This window comes from Sinohyriopsis cumingii, chromosome 19 (assembly GCF_028554795.1).
Source record: "Sinohyriopsis cumingii isolate HCF-2022 chromosome 19, ASM2855479v2, whole genome shotgun sequence".
NCBI lineage: Eukaryota > Metazoa > Mollusca > Bivalvia > Unionida > Unionidae > Sinohyriopsis > Sinohyriopsis cumingii.
Window position 1 is genome coordinate 4,848,413 of NC_142979.1, and position 21,176 is coordinate 4,869,588.

A 21,176-nucleotide genomic window follows, 5' to 3' on the forward strand; every position below is an offset into this window, starting at 1 on the left:
ACAATTTAGAATAAATTTCAATCGTAATACTTTTACTTAAAAGTTCTGTCCAAATACAAAAGCAGATAATTACTTATTCTCAAAGATGTTACTATTAGCTATTTGCTTTTAAAGTTTTAATTCATACACGACCGCCTGTTTTCTGCTGTTTACTTTGTGCACGCGTAAGGATATCACAATCATCCCATCTATTTAGATGTCCTTTTTTCTCTGTTTAACATTGCGGTGACATTAATACACGATACAGGCTTGCCTATATTTTCTCAAAGAGATACATCACTGCGAAGAAAATGTTATTGTTTGACTTGCTATTGTGCTTAGTTAGATTCTAATCTACTTAGCTATTCTCACTAGATCAGGCGTATTGTTTATGCATTCCTTTAGAAGCAGGCATATTGTTTGTGTATTCCTTTAGAAACACTCATACGAAAATAAGAACTACCGTATATTAGTGCTCTCTGTTCCTTTCTCATCTCTAGCATTCATTTTTTTTCTGTCTGTCTGTCTCTGTCTGTCTTTGTCTTTCGATATATATATGTATATATATATATATATATATATATATATATATATAGAGAGAGAGAGAGAGAGAGAGAGAGAGAGAGAGAGAGACAGACAGACAGATAGATAAATATATATATATATATATATATATATATATATATATATATATATATATATATATATATATATATAAGTAGTATACATATTACGACATTAGTGCAGTACATTATTTCGCACTAACCCTCTCGCATAGGTACAACAATACAACAAAAAATTTACTTACAAACTAGGAGGAGGATAGAAAATAATAAGCTGAATAATTCGGCCTTATTCTTCATACTCCGCTTCAGAGTTTTAATTAAACGCATTAGTAACTAATTTAGAATTTCTTACCACTGTGGATGATTTATTCGCAAATGGTTAATATAAGCACACATACAATGATTGTTTAATTTTTATCTTTTATTCACGGATGAATGGTTATCAGGTAAAATAGAATATCTGGGTACAAAGTATGCTGTATAGCTGGTTTGTCGTTCATGTTGTCAGATAAATCAGTGCTCACTGGTGGAGAGTTTTGTCCCCTATAGAAGTTTAGTTTACTGTCCTAGTTATATAAAATGAACAAGTATTAGAGAAGATTACATATTACAAATTAGATGATAAATTAGATAAAAAATTTAGATGATAATCTTAAACAAGAAGATGATCTGGATCTGGGTTTAGAAGATACATTTTTTAAAAACGAGAAAAGCTCTAAACTCTCAAAATGAAATAAACCTAAAAACTCCAGAAAATTCTAACAACATTAATATAATACTTGAAGTAAGTGAATATACAATGGAAGATGAACAGCAATGAATGAGCCACAAAACAAACACAGAACATTTAAACAGTAACATAGAACGGAAGAAGAAGGGAACACAACAAAAAAATGATGAAGAACTAGAGAATGTGTGAGAGCTAGAGAGGAATGTAGAACCATCAGCAATTATTATAATATACAAGAGATTTAAAATTGACACAAAAGAGAAATTTTGTTAGACAGCTGGTCATAGGAAAGGAGAACAATAGATGCTGTAATTGTAGGTTTTATCTGCACAAACGTATCTACATACGTACGTAATTGTTGATATGCTATTAGAAGTGATTAAAAACATTCTGTAAGGACAACGTTCCTTATGAAATAAAATTTACAAACAAAGGAAAAAGTCTTCGTTGGAAAGAAAAATGTATTGATTTATTGGTTGGAACAAAATGGTATAAACAACACAATGTGTTATTGTAACGAACTTGTACTAATGTGGACAATGGACAAAAAAGATCAAAAGGAAATGTTTTTCGTCTATGAATGACGGGATAATAATGGCGGCGGACATTATTCCTTTTGGTATACTGATCTAAAATATATTTTCTAGCACATTCACGAATAAAATTAGACAAAACAAAAATATGACATTCCTTTTTGGTTTGATTCTCAATCGTTCTACTTTACTTCCATACTCTAGAACATCATAACGAAGTGTACAATACAGTCATCCACACATAATTACATTACAATTTAGTACATATACTAGAACATCGTAACAAGGAGTACAATACTGTCATCCACACATAATGACATTACAATTTAGTACATAATCTAGAACATCATAACGAGGAGTACAGAACAGTCATGCACACATAATTACATTACAATTTAGTACATACTCTAGAACATCACAACGAAGAGTAAAATACAGTCATCCACACATAATTACATTACAATTTAGTACATAAATCAAGAACGTCATAACGAAGTGTACAATACAGTCATGCACACATAATTACATTACCATTTAGTACATTCTCTAGAACATCATAACGAAGTGTACAATACAGTCGATGCACACATAATTACATATGTTTACTTCAGACAGTATTTGAGACATTGTATTCTGGAAAAAGGAGGAAAAGAAACACACACACAGACACACAGAGAAAAACTGTGAACCAGAAAGGTGGCAGAAGTGGGAATCTGATTAGAACAAATCAAAGTGCCATGGACACTTGTTCTGGAAAATTGGCACTTTTAAATCTTATTTGTTGTCCCGAGTTGTATTTATTTTGTAACTAGATGTTTAAGAAACAAATGAACTTTTTAATCCGCGTTATTATCACGTCTTCGATTATACTTCAAGCAAGGTGCTAAACAAGACCTAAGCAACATGCGGACTTCTCGAACGAACTTATTGTCGTACAATCCATAAATGATTGGATTTGCCATATTGTTAATGTAGAAGGTCCATCTAAACGTCTGATAGGCCACAGTACCTGCAAAGGAGAGATTAGGTAGAAGGTTCTTGTTAAGGAAAGCGGCAGTGCGAAGTGCCAAATGTGGGAGGAAGCTGCAAAAGTACACTACTGTGATGATGAACAAAACTCGAGTAACAGCAACAATCCTATTTTGTTTCTTCTCACTGTCGTTTGCATTTGTATTTTCCTCCTTAAACACACAACATTTGCTTTTAGCCTCAGCGGATTGTTTTCCGTGTCCGTTTTGCCCCAGTGATATTGCGGAGTCGTTAGATTTATCGTCGTAGATGTTTTCAACTAATCCTCTCCTTGATGTATCATCATCATGCCATTGTTGCGAACAAGAAATTTCAGCAGTCTGTGTTCTAGTCACCGAATCCTTTTCTGAAAGGTTAGTTTGATTTGTTTTGGAAATTATTTTCTTCATTCGAAATATTTGTTTTCCGATTAAGGCGTAGAGTATTGATAGAGCTAACAATGCAGCGAAGAAAAGAAACAGTAAAAAGATGTTGAAGTATGCTGGATATTTTGTGTCCGCAAAGTCGTCGCTCACGCTGCATTCTGTACCAATAATTTGATTAGCTCCGGTTTTGAAAGTCCTGTTTCCATACATAACAGCGGCAGGCCATGAAAGTAAAATCCCTAACACAACATCCAAAACGCATATGTATTTAGACATGCGTTCGGAGATTTGTCTTCCATGGGGAACACAAATCTTACGATATCTTTCTGCTGCGATGGTTAAAAGAATTATCGATGATCCAGTACACATTAAATATGACAAAAATTTTAGAACTTTGCAGCCTTCATTGTTCTGGAACATTATAGGATATCGCAGAGTCACTAAAACGAAGGGCATTGGCACGCAACATGTTGCCAGATCGACCATTGCCAGAGAAACGATGAAAGTTCTGTAAGTAGATGGTTTGTATTTTCGTAGATAAACGAAAATTGCAATTGAATTTCCTCCAAAACCTACAATCATCAGAAGACTGACGAAAATAATACCACCTATGTTTTGTAGGACCTTCTTGTTGTTTAGTTCTTCAATTTGAAAGTCTTGATTATCCTCCAATGATAGGCTTACATTGCCGTCCATTCCTGCCATTCGCACAAATTCTTGATTTTGTTTTGTTCAAATAGTAAACCTCAATAAATTGTGTAACTCTTTTCCATGCTCTACCTTCTCCACAGCAGATTGGTTATCTTGCCCTATTTATGCAACATGCGTATTTGATTGGAAAACAATGATCAACCTTGGGTTAGCTTTATTTGTAATATGTTATTTCAGTTTTATTTATATTCCGGTTTCAAACCGCTTGACACAGGAAATCCGGGCTATTTTTGGATAATTATTGCATGCGTTCCCACACATTTCTGACTAGAATCACCGGCCCTTAATGTCGTAGTGCTATTATAATCATCGTCTAGGTTAAGGCAATGCTTTTTTCTTTCAGTTGTGTTTCTGTCATTCTAATTGTCAATTGTTTCAAAAGAACACGCTTTCAATAAAGTGTGTAAAGCAGGAAAATTTGAATAGCTGTTGGGAAACTTTGATGATAAGGGCAAATTCCGACTGGTGAGGGCCAAAATCTAACAGTTGCAAGAATAATAACAACTATGGAAATAATAATAATATTGTAACACCTAACATGTCTTGTTCAGTCTACTCAAAACACGTACTCTTTCACTGCGGCATTTGAGGGCCCAGTTTTGTAAAGAATATTCAATAATTGTTGCTAATTTTCATCTCATCAGAGTTAATAATTATAAAGGTTTGTACTTACCACGTATGGGCGCTAAAATATCGGTAAAAGTTCTTTTTTGTGATAAATTAGTCACCGGCCATTTCGGCCTTCTTTATTAGCCTGAGCGCATGAAAGGCGTTTTGGGGTGGCAAGTGGGACGACAGCCCCAGGCCCCGATCTTGAGGGGGCCCGGCGCTTCAGGCCTAAGGTCGTCCTTATGAGTTCGTCAAGCTATATTCTCCGGTAAATTGGAAACGCTGATACAGGCGGCTCCGATAATACCTTTTGGTATTAGGACTCTGTTTGATATCTTGATGTCAGGGGTCACAAGGTTAGGGATTGGGGTCAGGGTATAGAAAGCTCGACCCGAGTGCAGAGCTTGAGTCGCATCCCTGCAGTCTGAGAGTTTATTAGAGATTGATAATATAGGATACGGTCTTTAAGTGGGGTAAATTTAGAAAAGGTAGTACGACATAAGCTTTGCTTGAAGATTTTTTTTTTAATCAGTCATTACATTACAGAAATATTTATTAAGATTTAAGGACACTTTGATATATATTCCTGTCACACTCAGGCAATTCCACACAAATGGAAACGTCAGTAAGCCACATTTATAATAGCATTTTACAGGTGTTTCCACTGCTTTGTACCTATACACTCTGTACAAAACATTGATAGTTCATATAATTTTTCATTTTATTTCAAAGTTCTTGCTCTTTGTTTGGTTGTTTTGTGCAAACGTTATGGTCCTGTTTGCTTTAGCTTAAAGACAATACGGACCGCTCCGGTGGCCTAGAGGTTAGAGCGTCCGCCTCGGAAGCGGGAATTCGTGAGGTTCGAACCCCGGCCGAGTCATACCAAAGACTTACAAAAATGGTACTAACAGATGTTAATGTTAGGACTGGTTGGCCTGGTGTCAGGATAATGTGACTGGGCGGGACATCATGCTACATGTCTGCGGCTTGTTGCCCCAGTGCTAGACATCGCTATAAACTGCCACACTGCAGCCATCGTAGCGATATGACTGAAAAATTGTTAAAGCTACATTAAAAATCCTAATCACACACGGAGATAATACGTTGTTGAAATGTAAGTAAATTCAAAGATGATAGTGAGCTGTGATAAGTTTCTTCATCCAGAATTATAATATACATTGGTGTATACTTAGAAATAACCATTCAACATATTTTATTAACACTGATTAAAGTACCTGAATGTTGCATTGGTCTTATTCAGCCACTGTTCTCTTCCAGTTGAAAGTACAACAGTAAAAGTTATATTTTTTTAATTACAATTCAGTCATTGGACTATTCAAAATATTACACGACATTAAGGAGCATAGAGTACCATGTATTCAAAATATTACACGACATTAAGGAACATAGATTACCATGTATTCAAAATATTACACGACATTAAAGAGCACAGATTACCATGTATTCAAAATATTACACGACATTAAGGAGCACAGATTATCATGTATTCAAAATATTACACGACATTAAGGAGCATAGATTACCATGTATTCAAAATATTACACGACATTAAGGAACATAGATTACCATGTATTCAAAATATTACACGACATTAAAGAGCACAGATTACTATGTATTCAAAATATTACACGACATTAAGGAGCACAGATTACCATGTATTCAAAATATTACACGACATTAAGGAGCACAGATTACCATGTATTCAAAATATTACACGAATTAAGGAACATAGATTACCATGTATTCAAAATATTGCACGACATTAAGGAGCATAGATTACCATGTATTCAAAATATTACACGACATTAAGGAACATAGATTACCATGTATTCAAAATATTACACGACATTAAGGAGCATAGATTACCATGTATTCAAAATATTACACGACATTAAGGAGCATAGATTACCATGTATTCAAAATATTACACGACATTAAGGAACATAGATTACCATGTATTCAAATATTACACGACATTAAGGAGCATAGATTACCATGTATTCAAAATATTGCACGACATTAAGGAGCATAGATTACCATGTATTCAAAATATTACACGACATTAAGGAGCATAGATTACCATGTATTCAAAATATTACACGACATTAAGGAGCATAGATTACCATGTATTCAAAATATTGCACGACATTAAGGAGCATAGATTACCATGTATTCAAAATATTACACGACATTAAGGAGCATAGATTACCATGTATTAATATAATGTATGAACTCTTTTATTAAGAGATGTCATTATAAGATGTAGTTATCAGATACAAATTCTAGCGCAGACTTATCTTCGTCTGCGTGTTATTTAAAATGCCCACTCAGGTTAAAAAGGTTCAGTCAGGTAACAGACGTTTTGTCGCAGTGATGATGTAATGGCATCAATGACCTAGTTGTTTATTTCTGTTTATTCCTTCTTCTGTCTATCCTATTTATATGTTCTTCAATTTCCCTCAATCTTTTTCCACAGATAAGGAATTGTACACTAAGCAGAGTTGCAGGATAGCGATAGCAGAGCAGAGTTCATAGTTACCGTTAGTAATCTTCGTCTAAGTGTAGCTGTAGAGCTCTCACCACATCAGGGGTCTCAAACTCAACCACCCTGAGGGCGCATGAGAGCATTTTCGATGATCCAAGGGCCGCACTTCCTTTGTTATCTTACATAACACCTTGTGACGCCAATGATTTTGCGGGCCACATGATTGGCGGCCTTCATGCGGCACGCGAGCGGGTGTTTGAGACCCCTGCTCCGCATGATAACTCTTTATTATGGACTAGGTCTTTCTATCATTATAGGACTACGATACGACCCACCTATACTTGTTCCTCTCTATCCTACTATCTTGAACACTTTAGGGATTAGCCTCTAGGGTGAGTCTATACCCTTAACAGCCAAAAGGTGATGATTTGAATCTATGGAAAGAGTTCAATATTTCTATCTGTTTGGTCTCAGACATAAAGAGAGAGAGACAGTTAGAGCATATTTAGTCAATTCAGCTAATCTCGTACCTTTTAGGCGTGTGTGATGGTATCCAGTGCATCTAATACTTTCATCAATTTAAATTCCTTCTCAGAATTCATTGGAACTATTTTGGATAAAATGAAATGTTGTGTTTTAATTTCCCTGTATTTATTTACTATCAATCGGAACGTGCGCAACTTCAGTTCAAAATTGTTATTACGCTACAATAACTCCATTGACTTTAAAACTCTTTGTTGATGTGTTATTTCTAATAATAACATAGGCATTGTTATTGTTGATTTTCGTCAGTTTTTCACTAAAAATAGTTTCTAGATTAACATCAAATATTATAAGTGCAGTTATTTCGTAGTAGTGAATGGGGTCACCCTAGGGACAATGGGAATTACCATTAAAAACACCCTTGGGTCACTCTGGGGAATATGTAAATTTAACATTAACCACCCTGGGTCACTCTAGGGACAATGGAAATTTAACATGGGCAAAAAACCCTGGGTCACTCTGGGGACAAGGGAATTTAACATTGGAGTAAGGAAAAAAAATGTCTAGGGACATCCTAGGAACAAAGGCATTCGAACAATGGAAATTTAACATGGGAGATATTGCTGGGTCACTCTAGGGACAATGGGAATTGAACATGGGAATAGAGTTTGGGTTTGTCTAGGGACAAGGGGAATTGAACATGTTAGAAAAAAAATACTTTAGGGACAAGGGGAATTGAACATGGGATTTTTTTAAAAAATAATTTTTAAAAAAGGGGTAGGCAATGGAAAGTCTATCTCTTTTCGAGAAATGTGGATGGCCCTGAAAAGGGCCTTTGGTTTTCTTCTGCTTCTAATTTCTTCTATTTCTCCACCAACTTCTTATTTTCTCTCCTACACTCTTTCTCTTCTTTTCTTTCTTTTCTTCCTTTTTTTTTCTCTTCTTTCTGCTTCTCCTCCTCTTCTTTCTTCCTCTTCTCATTTTCTTCTTCTTTTTCAATTTTTTCATTCCATGCTCTTATCCTTATCCTTTCCTCTTCATCCTCCTTCTCCTCCTTTATTTCTTTCATCACAGCACTTATCATTTCCTTTACTTTTCTTAAGTTGTTAATCTCCATCTTCACTCGATGGGGGCTATAAGAATAGTGATCTTCGTTTAGCCTCACTAGCATTTGTTCCATCATGCCCAAACTGTCCAGGACGTCTTGCAATGTTTGCATTTTATCGAGGTGGTTTGAAGCCATCTTCTCTGTAGAATGGTTTGAACGACGAATACTGTGGGTTCTTATAGTGAAAGCGCGGACGTGATGGAAAACATCCCCCTAAGACATAAAATTGATATTACCTAAATCATAACCAAACAACGCGCGGACGTGAAGGAAAACATCCCCTACTTTCTCATTTCATATAAGCTACTATCCACATAAGTGAAGCAACATTTAACAAACCCCAAATCTACTATTTACTCACTCAAGTCATTAAAACAAAATCCATAATTTACTCTCCACACAATCGTACGTGAGCGGTTACAAAACCCAAACTATACTCTCCACATACGCTAAGAAACAATAAACAAACCCATAATCTACTATCCACACAATCGTACGTGAGCGGTTACAAACACAAACACACAAACACATACCCTCTCACTATAAAAAAAGAGTCAGTGTTTATATTCACACTACTCTAATTACACACATTGGCAAATCGATTGTTATTTCTTTTCTAGAGTATTGGGTAGCCCTGAAAAGGGCTGTTGGTTTTTAACTCCAGATGCACCTATCTAATGCTGGCACCTTCCTGGCCTGGCGCCACACACACATCGTCTTCCCCAGTCTCTTTTCACTCTTTTTTAGGGGAGAGCAGAGGCGGAATAAGTGGCTTCAGAATCCCAATTTTCTGTCTCTGGGATTCTGAAATTTCTTCTCTCCTTTTCCTCCTCTTCTTTTTTTCTTCTTTCCTCCTCCTCTCTCATCCTTCCCTCTTCGACAATGGCCTCCGCGGCCAGTTCATTCAACAGGCGCCTGGCATATTCCAGGTGCATCTGGAGTTCTAGAAGCTTTACAATTCTGGTATTCATTCTCTTCATCAATCAACAAGGGTAGCTAGACTACCCAGCGAGTTTCAATTTATAGTAAAAGCGCGGACGTGATGGAAAACATCCCCCTAAAACAAAATTGATCTTACCTAAATCGTAACCAAAACAACGCGCGGACCTAAAAGAAACACTCACTTTTTTATACTACCCATCACTATTCTAAAAAAAATTTCATTAATCACTTCAATATACTATTCACATACGCAAAGCAATCCAATCCATCCACAAATCTACTCTCCCCACACCTCAAACAGCCAAAAACATGAACTTAATCTACTATCCACACCAACGTACGTGAGCACTTACAAACACACCATCCTATACACAAACACATACCTTCACACTATAAAAAAAGAGTCAGTGTTTATATTCACACTACTCTACCTACACACATTGGCAAATCGATTGTTATTTCTTTTCTAGAGTATTGGGTAGCCCAGAAAAGGGCTGTTTTTTTTTTTGTTTGCTATGGCAATCTTTTAGTTTCTATGAATGCGACGTCCTCTGAGGATAGACTTTCTGACGATAGGTCTGCTTCTTCGGAAAGAGAAGAAGAACTCTTTGGTGTCGATACGACAATCGACAAAGCCTCTGTCAGGTTCAGGTTCCTGCTGCTGCTGCTGCTGCTGCTGTTGTTGTTGTTGCTGTTGCTGCTGTCTCTGAAGTCTGTACTTCTCTGTCCATTCTTCTTTCTCCCTGTTCACTTCTTCTCTGAAGAGCTCTTCTATCAGGTCTTCAGTGACATTAGCATTCTCACATTCTCTATCTCTTCTGGCTTCGGTATCAGACTGTGTCTGACCCTATGCAAATTCACGTAGGCTTCGTTTAGCTTAGCTAGTTTGGAGCACGTCTTCGTAGGAGGATGAGTCGACAGTGGATGGTTAGACTGGAAACTGCCCCGGTTCTTAAAGTCAAAGCGCGGACGTGAAGGAAAACATCCCTCTACGGTTTTCGAGCCGTAACGTTCAATGAGTGTCATGAGAGAGATAGAGAAAAGTCAAAGAGCATGAATCAATATTCTTATAGCCAAACACAAGACAAAGGCATTTTTTCAAAACACAGCATTTTTTATTCAAAATCACTTAACACTAACAAACAACTATAACATTTTAACAATAATCCAACAATATAACATCAAACATTTTTTTCAAATCACAAATATTTTTTTCAATTAACACTCTACTTTAAACAGGGCTGACAACGTTGTGAATGAAATTGTGATTTCCACTGTTGGAAGTCATTAGGCCATTGATGGACACTACGTTTCCTAGCTTGAGACAAAAGATAAGCATAATGGTCACAAAACCATCGATCTACTTTCACATCGTTTCTAGAAGAAGAACGAGGATCAAAATGAGTCACTAAATGTTCTAAGGAATAGCCCAAGCTGCGATGATGCAGAAAATACACACAATATTGTCCACACACCAAGGAATCTGTGCCTTGTAATTTCACATTATTGAATCGGGTGGTCTGAGCATTTCTTCTCATAAAGTCAATGATATCGCCTTCCAAAGGGGGCAATCCGTACGAATCGAAATATTCCACACATCCTTCTTGAGGAAAGTAGACGGCTACCCAGTGGGTTCCTGGGAGATGACTGTCGTCCGTGTTGATCACATAAGCTAGATGGTCTTGAGGTTTGCGATGAGGGAGTTCATCTTTAGCACAGACGACAGGATTCCAAGAAGCCGTATACGAACTGTGGTTCAAAAGGTAATAAAGTTCCCAGGTATCCATGTTTTGTTTTTTTCTTCTTCACAGGTAATAATAAGTCATCAATTCGATCCTGACTTTTTGCTTGAAAATGTCTGACAAATAACCGTTTCTTCGTTTCGTCTCCTCACTTTGATTCAGGAGAGCTTCGATACGATCGATCTCTTGAGTGGTTAATGGTGGACAAGAATGTTCACGCTAGTCTTTATACCACTGGTGCAACACGACTTCGTCCGAGATGAGACTCCAAGCTTCGTCCAGATACTCGTCCAATTTTTCTTCTTGACTCAGCATCGGGCATTTATCGTGTTGAATTTGACTGGGATGATCGTTTTGACATCCATAGCAATCTTTCTTGATCAATTCCGTCATTTTTTCGACCAAGTGTTTGGCAAAACAGGAGACTAAATGCGCTTCTTGTTCTGGCCATCTTGACTTCATCATAACTTCGTCGTCTTTGTCTTGTGATTCTCCTTCCACGGTCTCCTCACATTCCATCTCCAAAGATTCTCCACTAGGTAAAGAGGGATAACAGTCTTCCATGGCTTCTAATAGTCTAGAATGACTTCTCTCAAACTGTTGATTTCTATGGTATTATCGAATTCAGCATACAGGAGAACGTTCACCGTCTCTGTTAGATTTGTAGCAAACTGAATTTCCACACGAATCTGGCCAGATTTTATTGGGTGGAAATGTCCCTCGTCGCTGCTTTGGTCTGGAGTGAAATCGAAAGCCCACGAAGCGTAGCCTCCTGCGTAATCATCGTATGTAATGCCGTGACTGGTGTTGGTTCCTAACTGACCGGTGGCTTTGTACAGAGACAAGTACGACCTCAAGTAATTCTTCTTGTCAAAGTTAGGTTCGAAAGGTCGGGTACACAAGGTTTTGCCATCGCGACTGACTTCGATCTTGGACACGCCAAAGGGTTGAAAGTAGAAAGGATTTTTAGCCAAATCTCCATTGAAGGCTGCATTCTCGACGATACCAAGGACAAACGTTTGGGTAGTTGTCCTTGGAACAGATGATCTTCGATCATGGATCGTTGCCCCTTGGGAATTGTGAAGGTTTTCACTTCCACGCGTCGTATCGGATACTTAGCGGTCGTTCTGCTCAACGTCTGACTGATGTCGTTACCCAATTTAGGTAACACTTCTACGCGTCGTACGTAGAGCCTGGCTTCCTCGATGACAGTTTTACAAGCGGCAGTACCTATCAAATGGAAAGCGGCACTGTTACGATTCAGTCTCAGGCGCACATTCACCCCATTCAGCAAATACTTTTCTTGTAACCACATGTCCAGATGTAAACGATCCATCAGTTCTAAACTACGACTTTCAGCAATTTTCTTTCTTCCTTCTACAAATCCCTCATTGCATGGTTTATTTTTATCAGTTGTAATAATTTCGAATGTTTCAAACTCGTCAGCTTCGTCAGCTTCCCATACCACACAGGCACTGAGATGAGTGTTCTTGGCGTCTATTCCGTACGTCAAGAGATTTTCCAGGTAGGCACGATAAGGGTAAGTATCCATGCTGCTACTGACTAGTTTGTTATTCAAGTACAAGTCCACTCCACTAAACAAGGAATGCATGAAATTGTTGACGGGAGGTATTACCTCATCACTTTCTATGTTTGTGTTGTCATCTTCGATAACTTTGACTTTCAGGTACAAGTAACTGCTATTCAGATCGACGTAATCTTCGGGCTGTCCTTTGATTTCAAACTCGATGGGAGCAGAATCCGTCAAAGAGGAGACGGGGTGAAATTCCACCCACTGGGATTCTTGCATGGTCATCATGGTGGGGGGCATGGCAAACAGATCTAGTTCCGACTTGGAACAAGCGCAAGATTCTCGGTGCATCATTTTTTTTTCTCTTTCTCAATAATCGAAAACGTCTAAGTCTCGAACGGTTCTTCTTTTCTTTGTCTTTCTCGCTTTAGACGTGTGAAGTCTGGTGAAAGGGTGTTTTCTTCGTCGTCTCTTTCTACCTTGTCCTTGCTGAATGCCTGGCTCGGTAGCGTGCAGGGCATTTATAGGTGTTTCTCGTTGGCCCAAAATGTCTTTGCTCGTTTGCAGCAAGACATTTTTGCCTTCCCTCATGAAGGCTTCTTTAGGGTTTTGTTTGCCGATGATGACATTTTGGAGAAATTCTTTGCCTTGTGTCAGTGCCGCATCTTTCAAGGCGTGCAATCCGCGTGTCACCATCGGTTTCAACACCGAGGCCACCGAACGAAAGGCCGATTTTAACATATCTCCTAAACCGTGTCCTCGCTGTCGAGCAACCCCTCGGTACACTGGATACATGAGTTACGAATCGTGAGAGAACCGTTTTCGAAAATGGAGTTTCACCGTGACTTTTCCTTTGGTGAATGGAATATTTTATCCCAGATCTCCTTTTATAGCAATGTTGACAGTGTCCAAATAAGACTTGCTGACGGGCAAATAATGAGGATGTACAAATTCGCGGTGGACGTGATAAGTGTTTCCACCTTCCTGGTCACTGGTCGTGGTACTATCCACTTTGAAAGGAATGACACGCAGTAACGGCACAGAGGTGTGTCCAACCACGTTATACTCCACCACATCGGAGTACACAAACATCAAATTCAGTCCTTGGTTCAGTTCTACCGGAGCACGAAATAACTTGCTAAAAGACTCGTTGTCGTAAACGATTGCTAATTCCTTTTTCTTGATTATGGCCATTCTCATGTCCATGTCTCCGCCCAACATGTCAAACAATTCAGGACAAAATAAGATGGACAGGATTTTACTCCAGTCAAATTTCATCAAGAAGTGACGAGCTGCTTTGTGGTATTCCATGGTGATACTTTTTTTTGACACTTTCCAAAGCTTTCAGAAACACGACATTAAACCTGGAGGCTATGGTGCTGACCAAATGTTGACCACTAAAATAATAGCCTGGGGGAATGAACAAGTGATAGGTGGTCCACTTTTGGTTTTGTGTGCTACGGGTTTTCTTGTCATATTTGACATGGGTATCCAAGTAATGTTGCACTTGCTCGTCATGAACTTCCACATCAAAAAAATTTTGATTGGGAAGGACATTGAGGACTTGGGTTGGGTGAATGATTTCTACTAAAGCCACTTCCCAATGGGCTTCGTGATCTAATGGGTTGGCCTGAGGTAATTTGGCCGTGTAACAGCACAACGTGTTGTTGGGAAACACCTCCATGGAACTGTCCCCGGGTAAGGTTAAGTAAAATTGGTTTTGGTGACTCATAATTCCAGAGTTCTGTGGCTGTCCGAGGGGTTACTGGACGTCAGAGGTGTGTCTCCGCTCAAAATGGGGTTCTGGTTGTTGTTGGAGTGGTGACTGGCACTGGCACTGGACACAAGGTTTATGTGGTTCCCGTTCGAAGTGAATTTCAGGGAGGGATTGGGAAGCAGGTAACCGATGCAACTGCTCAAGAAAATGGTCCACAATTGTTTGTCTCCTTGTTGCAAACTCAAATTGGCAATCGCTGCCCCGATGATACAATACACCACAAAGATTTGGCAGAAAAAGACGATTTGCATTTTAGGCACACGTTCTCCACACCACACCCACAAAGGTTGTTTTTGTAAATCTTGCACAGAAGAACTAGGTGAAGGAGTGGTCGACGTAGCTGCGTCTGTGTGAAAGGGCATGATGGTCACTTCTTTTTATAGTCGATGACTTGCGAAGCGTCGATCCAAGAATCAAAACTGGGTGGATATCCTTTCCAACGTACTTTGACTTCTTTGACACGTCGTTTGCCTACTTTACGGGTTCTGCGTTGGAGAATGCTTTCGATGTCGTACACGTCGTCTTCTTTTTTGGTGACACGTTGTAACTCGGGCAAATAAAACGTTCCTTTGAGTACTTCTCCGTTCACGTCTTCCAATTTATAGACGGCAGGATGACGGCCATGCACTCGTCCAGTGACACGAAACAATTCGGTCGTCCAGTTAGGTAAGTAACCTTTGTCGAAAGTGCGTTTGGTTTTGCCAATGCGCACCCAATCTCCTACGGCCAACACTCCACTTTTCTTGGGGACAGCCCTCGTCGGGGACGTACCAAACAGGCGCTCAAACACCAACACTTCGTTCTCGGGAGTCACGTCTTGCGGGGCACGTCCGATGCTTCGTTGGTAAGATTGGTTGTACGCTTGCACCAGGTGCGGTAAGATGTCGATGTACTTCAGAGTGTGGTGATGCGTAAAATATTTCCACATGCGTTCTTTCAAAGTGCGTTGAAAACGTTCCACGATGCTGGCTTTGGTTTCGGGATTATCGGTGGTAAAAAAATGAATGTCACGTTTCTTTAATTCTTTTTGGAAAGCTTGGTTCAGAAATTCGGTGCCTTTGTCCGTTTGCCATCGAAGAGGGTGACGACCACTTTGTTTCAACACTCGTTGCAGGGATCGCACTAACTCGCTGCTCGATTTGGAAGTCAAGGGTACGACCCAGGCAAATTTGGAAAAGACGTCGATGACACAAAACAAATATTTGTAGCCACGATTGTAGCTGGCCAAATGAGAGATATCGGCTAAATCGGCTTGCCATTGATGATCGATGCTTTCCACTCGGGTGCGACTTCTGGCATACCTGCGTCGAATGGGTTTGTGTAAAGTGTAGGTAGCTTGTTCTTGTAACCATCGTTGCACTTGAGGTAAACGGAGACTTTTCAGTCGAGTTTTGGCAGCACGATACAATTTTTGAACTCCTGCGTAACCTGCAGGATAAGAGGGATCGTAGTAAATGCTGGCTAAGACTTTTTCCATTTTTTTGTGTTTGTGTGTTAATAACACCCACTCTTGGAGGATGCTACTCTTTTTCTCTTGGGGTATTTTCTTGGATTGCAATGCTTTGCGTGTGCGACCGGCAATAGGTGTCGAGGAGGAGGATCTGTGAACAGGGGATATCGGTTCTTGTTTCACTTCTGTCTTCACTTCTGTCTTCACTTTCTTTTTCTCTTGTGATGAAGAAGGGGTGGCCATCATCTTTTTAATCCATCCAATTCTGGAGGTAGGTGGTGTTGTTAACTTGCGTACTTTTTCTGGTGGAGTTTGAAACCCTTCTTCTTCTTCTCCTTTTTCTGTCTTGGTCACTGGTACTGGTACTGGTACTGGTACTGGTGATGGTGCTGGACCTTTCATCAAGGTCTTAAAATCTTTCAGAGTGGGTAGAGCTGTTTCGTCTAAAGCTTTCTGGTGAAAGAGTTGCAGTCGTTGCAAGAGTTGACCGTACTTTTGCGATGTTTCTGTTTCGGACAAATCTTGGCGATCCATCAAGGACTGCAATTCGTGTTGTAACTGGGACATCTCGCTCAAATGGGGATTGGGAGGTAAATGCGGGGTGCGTTGTTCTTGCCAACGATGGTATTCCATCCATCGTTTGTAAGGCACTAAAGCTAGTTTTCGTCCTTCCATGGGGTTGTCAGAGGTCGATTCTGAGATCTTGGGACTTCCGAGGGCCTTTTTATCTTGCTCCCACCAGTCCTCCCAACATGGTTCCCAAGACCACTTTCAGCAAGGGACCTAACAAGAGGGGTAAAATGCCTCCACGTTGGACCAACATCTTCTTCTTTTGACGAATGGGAATTTTCTTTTGAACCATTTGGCGAAGAACGTGACGATGTTTGCCTAAGCATTGTTTCTGGTGTTTGGACAAAGGGATCGTGCCTTTCAAGACGTTCAAACAGCATTCGCACACGGTATCGATGACCTCTTTGGAGGCTGATTGAATGAGTTTTTTTTCGTAGAGGTGGAGAAGCTTTGGAGAGGACAGATAACATGTCCCCATGTTTGACTAAACGAGGAGGCAGTCCTTTTCTTTTCTTTCCTTGGGGTTGTTTAGAAGAGGGATGTTTTCTGGAGGGTGACATCTTTGAGTCTTCAGGAGCACCAAAAACACTGATACCCCGACTTGGTCACAGGCCTTTTTTATACTGGAACGCGTCGCCACTGATTGTCTTTACGTCGTATCAATTTGAGGATAGGCATGACACGTCGTGCAGGGGTACGCAACGGACTAAATCGAGCCAGTTCTTGCTTGGACAAATCCAGTAGACTTTGTAACATGCCCGATCTTTCTTGGACTTTGATTTTGGGAGAAAGTACTTTGTGAGCAGCAGCCACTGCCACTAAATTGGAGGGTCCTGCCACTGGGGAAGTTCTTCTTTGGGTCATCAACGGAGATGTTCTTGGTGTGATCCATGTCTCCAAGTACTCTTCAGTTCTTGGTGTCATCAACGGAGAAGTGGATGAACGTGAGGCTGCCGGAGACGCGGTCACCGCCGTGGCAGGTCGTGGTTTGCGAGTGTAAAGTTGCGTCCTGGCCGAAGTGCCTCTCTTGCGACTAGTTTTCTGCTGTGGGCTTTTCTTTTTCTGGGGACTTTTTCTCTGTTTCTTTTTCTGGGGGCTTCTTTTTTTTTTCCGGGGTGGTGTCTGGTAAGAGGAGGGTCCCGCCACTGGAGAAGTTCTCCTTGGGGACCTGGTCTTTTTCTTCTTCTTGGGGCTTCGTGGATTTTTTTTATTGGGGAGAATTTTGGGGGCATTAGGATCCCATCTTAAGAGAGAGCGAATGATGACCCCTCCTAGAGTACCGCTCCCTCCAGGTTTCAAAATGATTTGTTTTTTGGTTTGAGTGTCGATGCGAGGATCGGCCAGTTGGGTCAAAACGACTTTGTTTCGATCAAAAAAGCGTTTTGTTTGATGAGGAATCTGAATGATTCCTTGGAGTAATTGACGTGCCGTCACTGTGAACCATCGTAAGACTTCTTTGAGACTAGCTTCTAAGACACGAGTTCGTGTTTGTGGATTTTTTTCTCGACTGATGCCATACAAGGCACGAATCAATTTGACGGGAAGATGCGACTGAAGGGACATCATGTTCAAAGTGTGTGTGAGACAGACGAAAAGGGTCTGAGGTTTTTATAGATTTTTTTGTGGAGTGAAATTAAGTCGAGGACGGAGACGTGTACAGGACAGGCCCTCCGTCTTGGCACCAGTGGTGAAACAAGTGGGTACGAAATCGCAAATCATCGGGGGTCGTAGGTTTCAAATCGACGAGTAAATAGGCGTGTGGAGTTTGAGTGGCATCGTCGTACGCCTGAGTCAGCCAAGGCGTTCCTAACTGTTTGGCTAAGACTTGCACTTGCGATTTATCTCGAGGGCTTTTAAACAAGACCACGTAATGCGCATTGAGACTGATGGTGCGATGGGCTTTACTTTGTTGAAACAAATTTTGGGTGATGTAAACGACACTGGCATTACGGTGATGCCCTTTGCGCGTGAACCACAGTTTAATTTCTTCTTCGTCTTCTCCTAACATGTCGTCAAAAATGACCAAATGCCGTCGTCTTCTTTAGGAATGCCTTCCACAAACACGATGGAATCGCCTTGACTTTCTCGCAAGAGACTGTACGGCGATTGCCACTCTTTGTAACACCACACGATGCGTTGAGGTGGACGATCGATCAAATGATGTTTATGTTCGATCAAACGTTTGACGATTTCGGTTTTGCCTGAACCGCTAGGTCCAGCAATGAGCATGTTAAAGGGATGGCGAAGATACAAAGCCTCCCAACTGGCACGATCTAAGTGTTCGTCGATGACTTTGACAGTGGAGGAAGAGGGAGCAGAGACAGCAGCCATAGTGTGAGAAATGTCACTTGTGACACGAAAACAAACAAGACAAGAGTTTATATACTTTTTTTCAGAACACGTTTATTGAATGTTGCAAACATGAATACGAAAGACAAAAATACATAAAAGCCAAAGGCTTAAGTATAAGAATAAAAGGCACATGATAACCATTAACGTGGAATAAACACAAGTGTCTGTACAACATGTTTTGGGTAATGTTCTAACCAGTTCTATAGTAGGGGGTAAGGTCACACAAGTGTCCTCCATAAAGGGTCTTTCAGGCCTGTCCACGACAGTTCCGTCGTGGGTGACGGGCTCTTCTGGCACCGTCACTAACACAGGTTGAAAAGTCGCAAGGCTCACAATCGCATTCCACTTCAGAAGCCCCACACTTGAATTGTGCCTGTCTAAACTTGTTTTGTGTCTCTCTGAAAGTATTCATCTTGTTCGCTCTGTCTTGGTAGTCACAATGAACTATAGATCTTGCCTAGGGTTCCTTTTTATATACAGACCAATACCGAAGTGTCCATACGGTAAGGTGAAATGATTGGGAAGTCGCACTCGCTTCTGGTACACGATTTGATAGACTTTTTCCAAGGGTCGACTGACGATGTGGTGACTGGGTAAACGTACAATTTTGTTCGGTTGATAGGTTGTCACTTTAAAGTTTGCATCCTCTCCCGATTGCAAGGCTTCTTTCAATACCCCAAAGTTCACCACACGACTGGTACGATAATTCAGAGTCAATCCTTTCACTTTACACTCTGTGTGCACTTCTCCTTGTTTGTCCCGGTATTGGTAGCCGTAATTTTTAGGACCGCCACTCGCGAAACTTAGAATCTTGTCGTCGGGGTGTTCGTCTGTCCAGGCGCCTAAACGGTTTTCTTCGATGTCAGGGTGTTCCTGACCCGGTCGATCGATGTAGATGCAACTGTCCGTGTCAAAGTACAGGACGCGTTCCCCTAACAGTTCTAAAGCTTCGTACAATTTTAAGCGAGCATGAGCTGTCACGTAAGCCGCAATGATGACATTTCCAAAAGGGTCGTCTTGTACAAAGTCCAGATCTTCTTCGTAATTGACCAAGATCAAACCCTCGCGAACGACGTCCACGTGTTTCATGTATTTGGTTTTGTCGTGAATCATCTGAAAGTAGCGGGAAGGTTCTGTCAAATATTCCGTCTTGGGTAAACACGGTCGTTGTGCCATTTTACCCCACAAGCAATTTAACATCACTTTGGCAAACGACCGCCTGCCTTCGTTTTTCTCGATGTGGTCTAAAGAGATGCCTTCTTGTTCATAGTATTTCTCTTTGAATGTCTTTTCGTCTTCGGAAGTGACACCAGGAAGGATAGCCACTGGCTTCTTGCTTCAGTTTCAAAAAGGCATCCACGTAGTCGGCGAAAATGCCTTTCTGACTGGGGTCACCCTTGTGGTACTGTTGTGTCTTGGGAAAGTGGCAAATTTCGTACACTTCTAACAGTTGGTATCCCATGTCCAGAGCTTTGAACAATTCTACGCTGACCCACGTCCCCGTCAAGGCCCGTTCTTCCTGGCTGTGCTGACAAGGTTGGTCTTGGTTGCACGTTTCGGCACAAGTACGGCACAAAGGAAACATCAGTTTGCCTTGGCAATGGTGAGGTAGCACGGGATGGTATAGGTTCGTGGGAGGCAAAACTTTACACTTGATCAAGCCTTCGTATTGTCGAATGTTTTTCAGGTCGATGTGTTCCGTCAGCAATTGCGAGTGCCCTGCAGGAAAGTGACAATAGTTGCACACGTAGGGATACAGCGAACACACGTCCAAGTATTTGATTTCTTCTCCTTTCTCTTCGTCGGCTTGGTACAGCAAACAGGTGGCATTGGTCCTTCCTCCGTACAAACTATCCCTCGGGTTCAGCGGGTCCATGAACTGGTAACTTTCCACGAGGCGTTTAAATTCGTGATCGGTTTTCATACGGTGATCGTACTCGTGTTCCCACATTTCCACCACTTGGTATCCTTCCTGTTCCAACTTTAGGCGTCGCTGACAAGTGTCCCGGTACAGGTCTTCCATGGTTCGTTGTAAAAACTGATTTTTAGTGCCACGGTCAGAATAACAGACGGGACATCCGTGAAATAAGCAACCGTTAAACTCGTACACGATCTTGGGGTTTTCTAAGTCCCAACCATCGACCGAATACGTTCCGATGGTCTTTTCGCCTCCTCCATTGCGGGCATGCTGAA

General features: G+C 40.7%; 1 protein-coding gene across 1 annotated transcript; it reads right to left on the minus strand.

Annotated features, from left to right (window-relative positions):
• Positions 1-1,403: 1,403 nt before the first annotated feature.
• Positions 1,404-3,961, minus strand: LOC149775087 (cholecystokinin receptor-like). The gene has a single exon (XM_089943427.1). It carries the CDS (start codon positions 3,905-3,907, stop codon positions 2,645-2,647), a length of 1,263 nt encoding a protein of 420 aa, XP_089799553.1. The 5' UTR covers positions 3,908-3,961; the 3' UTR covers positions 1,404-2,644.
• Positions 3,962-21,176: the final 17,215 nt, after the last annotated feature.

Bases quoted from the DNA above. Each gene is read 5' to 3' on its own strand.
- LOC149775087 (XM_089943427.1), bottom strand. From the start codon at position 3,907: ATGGCAGGAATGGACGGCAATGTAAGCCTATCATTGGAGGATAATCAA.